This window comes from Nannospalax galili, unplaced genomic scaffold (assembly GCF_000622305.1).
Source record: "Nannospalax galili isolate Female #2095 unplaced genomic scaffold, S.galili_v1.0 scaffold7, whole genome shotgun sequence".
NCBI classification, from domain to species: domain Eukaryota; kingdom Metazoa; phylum Chordata; class Mammalia; order Rodentia; family Spalacidae; genus Nannospalax; species Nannospalax galili.
The window spans coordinates 1,606,922-1,611,825 of NW_008359081.1; the positions used below are offsets into that span (position 1 = coordinate 1,606,922).

Sequence of the window (4,904 nt, forward strand, 5' to 3'; positions counted from 1 at the left end):
TGCAGTTTTCTCTCAAAATTCCTCAAGTCTCCTGCATTCCACCCTTGGAGGCAAAACTCATTCACTTGGAGGGAGGGAGGGAGGATATGGATTAGAAAAGGTGGGAGAGCTCAGAACTGTATGGTGGGAAGCCATGCAATTAAAAAACTGACTGAAATTATTACCTGATTTCATAATTGACAGAAGACTTAATTCAGATATAGTAAATTGACACACCTCTACACAGAGACAATTATGACTGACTGTATAACACCTGACAGAATCAATTATAACTGACTGTTGTTTGATACCTTTGCACGGAAATAAATGAAACCGACATTCAGAACAGAGACGGCTGCTGCCTGTGTGCCTAAGCCTGCCTTAATTAAAATAAAATAACCAGTACACGATGTTAAAATGTCTTTGCCTTGTGGTTTCTAGTTCAGTGTGTTTCTTTAAGGCCGAAAACGGTTTTGTAAAGAGAAAAGCTGCAAGGGCTCTTTGGTTTACTGACAGAGAACTAAAATATGTAAAGTAGGGATGTTTCCTTAGAGAGGACTCCATTTTTTCTAATAGTGCAAGCATTTTATTTAATTGGATAACTTTTAACAAAATCCCTTAGAAAGGTCAACCTCTAGATGATCTCATTTATCTTGCATGAAAAATATTATAATTTGGGTTATTTTGAAATTTGGGGTTCTAACCAATTAAAAACAAACTTTTACATTAAAGGGTGTCTGATAAAATATTTGTATAATTCTTATTATCCAGGATAACTTTTTGCCATTGTTTTCTTAGAGGTTTAGGACTAGAATATTTTTTTTGACAATTACTATATGACTAGAAGCAGTCTTTGCATGTGGAAAGGACCAGAGTAAATAAGCATTAGATTCATGTTCCTCACAGGTTATTGACAAGAAAAATAAGGAAAAGAGATTTGCTGTACTTGTATATTAAGATGAGTGACTTCCAGGTGATACTTTAGGCCAGAAGAGTATATTTTACCAGTACGTTTGTGTATAGAAAGAGCATTTTCCTTCCCTAGCTTGAAGAAGTTTGGATATGTAGAGCAAGAGCTACAACCTAGTGGCATCTGTGGGGACCAGGGTACCATGATGAATATGTCTGCCTCTTGCCTGGTGGCCTTTTGAAATCTTTCAGCAGTGTTGTCCTTGAGTACTGACCATAGCTCCCCTCGGGATGACGTGTTCACCAATAGGCTGCTCCCAAAACCCAGATAGGGGAGGGAGGCAGCAGTTTACTGGCCACAGTAACTGGCTTTCACCGTTTAACATCTGTATTTTCTCGTGAGTTCTAAAGTGGTGGATGTAGTATTGATAGAAACAGGGTAACAGTTTAATGTGAAGCCTAACGTGGGTGGCCCCAGTGACCAAAGGGGGAAGAGGAAAGCCATGAAGGAGTGTGACTCCTTGCCCTCCCAGCCCCTACCCTGATGTGGCCTGTGACAGCTCATCCAGTTCTGTTTCCTAGAAGACCTTCCATGTACTATTGATTAAATTCTCATCGGGGAAGCAAGTGGGGGCTTTTATCTGCATCTCTAACTGCCAGGGAACAGTGCCTGGGCCGTATTGACCGGCTATGGGATATGCTGGCGGTCACAGTTGTCTTTTACGAAGAAGAGCGCCGAGTGACGCTGGTTGTCATTCTAACTCTGCTGTGTGGCAGCGTAAATAGTCCCCTTTCTAACCAACCTGGTGGGAAAAGTCAATATCCCATCAGCAGAGGAGGTAAACACATCAGGAGCTATGTCCTCTCTCTTCCTCCCTGCTCTGGATTACTGCAGCTCTTTAAATGTGCTCTCCCCAGTCATCAGATGCATTTGTGTCATTCACATGCACGAGGTTGCCAGCCTGCAGCTCTGGCCTGCCGGGAGGCAGCCACACTGGTTGAGGCCTTTGTTGTGTATTGCCAGACTCTGATAATTAGAACTTTCAAATTGTCTTTCTATAGTCAGTTAACGATGCACCCCCACCTCTCTCCCTCCCTCCCTCCCTCCCTCCTCACCCTTTTCCACCCCTTTTGGACATTTAAATCCTCTACAAAACTTCTTGTTGTTTTTGGAAAGGCGTTGATGTAACTTAGAAAAGGTTGTGAACAAATGGGAATGTGTAGCTAAGGAACAAAAATCTTGAGGCCGAGTTTTCATGTTCCTGGGTTTTGTGGGCTTCATTGTTGATCTGTTGTTTCAGCAGGATTTTGCTTTCTGTGATTGACATGCTTCCCTGTCTGTGTTTCCTTCCTGATCCTTTCCTATTCCAAGGTGCTGGGAAGCCTTGCTCCCCCACAGGCAGCATCCGGGGCCCTTACCTTGGGAATAACTTGCCTGTCTTCATCAGTGAGCAGTGGCATAAGAGGGCACAAAAATGAGCTTCTCCTCCACCATGGCTAAGGGGTTCTGGCTACTACCCTAGTTTCCAAATGTTTTGTGACCTCGGGTGAACAATTTAACATCTAGTTTCCTCAGCTATAAAATGGGGATTAAAAAATAATAATAATAAAACTCAGCCTCTCCAAACATCTCTTGGAGTTCCTGAGCAGCTTTAAACAAAGACTGACCGTATCATCTAAACCATTTGTGGCAGGGTTGGCTCCCCCAAAAGATCAGAACTGAGCAGCCCTGCTGCTCCTTTAAGAGAACCAAGCCCATGAGTGGCAGGCAACAGGGAAGCGAATGTTGCCTCCAACTGGTAGAACTGCTCTCAGAATAGGAAGGCCAGCCAGGAGTGGGTAAAAGGAGCTGGACACACAGGCCAGGATACTGTGTATCCTGAGTTCACACAGGGTGGACCAAAAGAAAACTTGGCAAAGGACAGGTGGACTCCAGGCAGCTCTCCTCCCCTCTTTCAGCAAAGGTTTTGTTTAACAGAATGGGGCAGATGGGGGATTAGAAGAAACTATGGAGGCCAGCTGACTGTGGCAGTGTGAGCAGGGAGGCACTAGGGAGCATAGCTTCCTACTACATCCACATTTCCTATACAGTGCATGCTTGTGCTGACTGTATAGGAAATTTCAGTGTGGTGAAAGTGGTGTCCAAGTGGCATTCACCTTGCCTGTTGCACGTGGACCTGCACCAGCAGTTCACATCAATAGAGCTGGCCTGGCCTGTCTACCCAGGCAGTTGGGTGCTGAGGAGGGGCAGGCTGGCAGAAAGGATGATGGGCTTTCATGGAGGAATCTGGATACCTCTGGCATTGGACTGGCTCCAGGAGTAGAACACAGACAGGCCTTTGAGGGCAGCAGAGACATGGAGCTGCAAACAGGAATCTGCACCCCTTCTCTGGACAGAAATACTGAGTGTCTTTAAAGAAAGTATCTGTGAGACTTCTAATCCTTTTGTTTTTTTTTTTATATTTCATTTTAGATAAATTGAAGAAGCATTTTTTCACCCCCAAAGTTCTTCAGGACTACAAAAGAGTCAAGAACATAGCAGAACAGTTCTTATCCAGGAGTGGCTACTCTGAAGTGAACCTCAGCAAGCTCTTCACCAATTATGCTGGGAAGCACTAAGGGACCCAGGAGCGAGCGAGGAGGCCACCTGCTGAATCTCAGCTTCTGAGTGCCTCAACTCCCCCTTAACTACTTCTCCAGTATCTTGCTTTTCCTTTGAGAACTGTGTGCTGTGTTCATGTGGATGCGGATTGGGGTGGGGGTGCAAAAATACTTAACCTACCAGACAGTCTTCATGCTACCCTTTACCACTGAACCCTTCTCCGAGTACCTGAAGACCTATCTTATTGGAGACTGGCTTTTTGTGGGAACAAAAATTGCTACTTTAATTGAAATTAACTGGAATGTATGTGTCCAGGGTTTAGCCCTGGGCTGTAGAAGTGCCTCCAAAAAGTTTCATGAAGCCTGGTGGAAGTGCTAACATTTTGTCTTTTCACATGCAGGTTAAACCCAGGCCTTACATCCAAACACTTCTGTAGCCTCTTGTTCCATGTGGCTGTTCAGTTGCTGTCTTTCATATAAGTGGTGAGGGGAGAAGATTTAAAAATCCTGTACTTGATAGATTAAGCAGAGCAAGTTTGCTTATTGAATTGTTCCAAAGTCTAATACATGCACGCTGTGTTTTATATTCACATTCCTTATTTTTTCCCTTTACATAGAAGGTTCAGAGTAAAAGTTTATTCATATTTTAAATACTTTGTCTTAACATTTCACAAAAACCATGGAGAGGTTGTGATAAGCATCACTAGGTTGCATTCAGAAGGATGCTGGTGGCTAATTAGAACTGGTGTTTGCTGTTTTTCATCATTTCTTCAGCATGGTGTTCTCTTTGTCTGCAATAAAGCTGTATTTTAATATGGAAGCCTTTCTTACAGTATTGCTAAGATAACAAAATATAGTCACTCTCATATAACCATACTGTTTTTTTTTTTAATGTTTACCCCTGTGTTTTTATAAAGGAAAAATACATTCTGCTTTGTACTTAAGAATAAAGTTTTCTAAAGGGAAAGCAGTTTCAGTGATTTCTTACCAGATGCAGTAAGTTGACTCTTTAGGGACAGCAAGGAACAAAAGCTTGACTAAAGACCATTACCTTCCCAGACCTCAGTCTGCTTTCTTTCGTCCCACCTGGATCAGAACCCAGTTCAGAGATAGTCAGCAAGGTATTTGAATCTCCTGAGCACTGAAGAGAAATTCTGTAGACTTTGGGTCCTTTAAGGTATTGGGGCGGGGGCACTGGATAGATGGCTCAGTGGTTAAGAGCACTGGCTGCTCTTGCAGAGGACCTGGGTTCAGTTCCCAGCACCCACATGGCAGCTAACAACCATCTGTAATTCCAGCTCCGGGGGATCCAATTCCCTCTTCTAACCTCCACAGGTATTGCATGATTCGGGTGACCTGTGTTGGTCCTTGATTCAGAGAGAAAGGGGGGGGGGAGTTGAGCAAGAGACAGTCCA

General features: G+C 43.7%; 1 protein-coding gene across 3 annotated transcripts in view; it reads left to right on the top strand.

Moving 5' to 3' along the window:
* The window catches only part of Pola1 (DNA polymerase alpha 1, catalytic subunit), a 336,580-nt gene extending 332,182 nt beyond the window's left edge, over window positions 1–4,398 (top strand). For 2 of the 3 annotated variants that reach the window (XM_017795508.2, XM_017795509.2), the window contains one exon: window positions 3,362–4,398. In XM_017795508.2, coding sequence (XP_017650997.1) covers window positions 3,362–3,507 — 146 coding nt within the window. In that variant the 3' untranslated portion in view covers window positions 3,508–4,398. The remainder of the gene's footprint in view (window positions 1–3,361) is intronic. The other variant, XM_008822724.3, reaches the window with a different exon arrangement.
* Window positions 4,399–4,904: the final 506 nt, after the last annotated feature.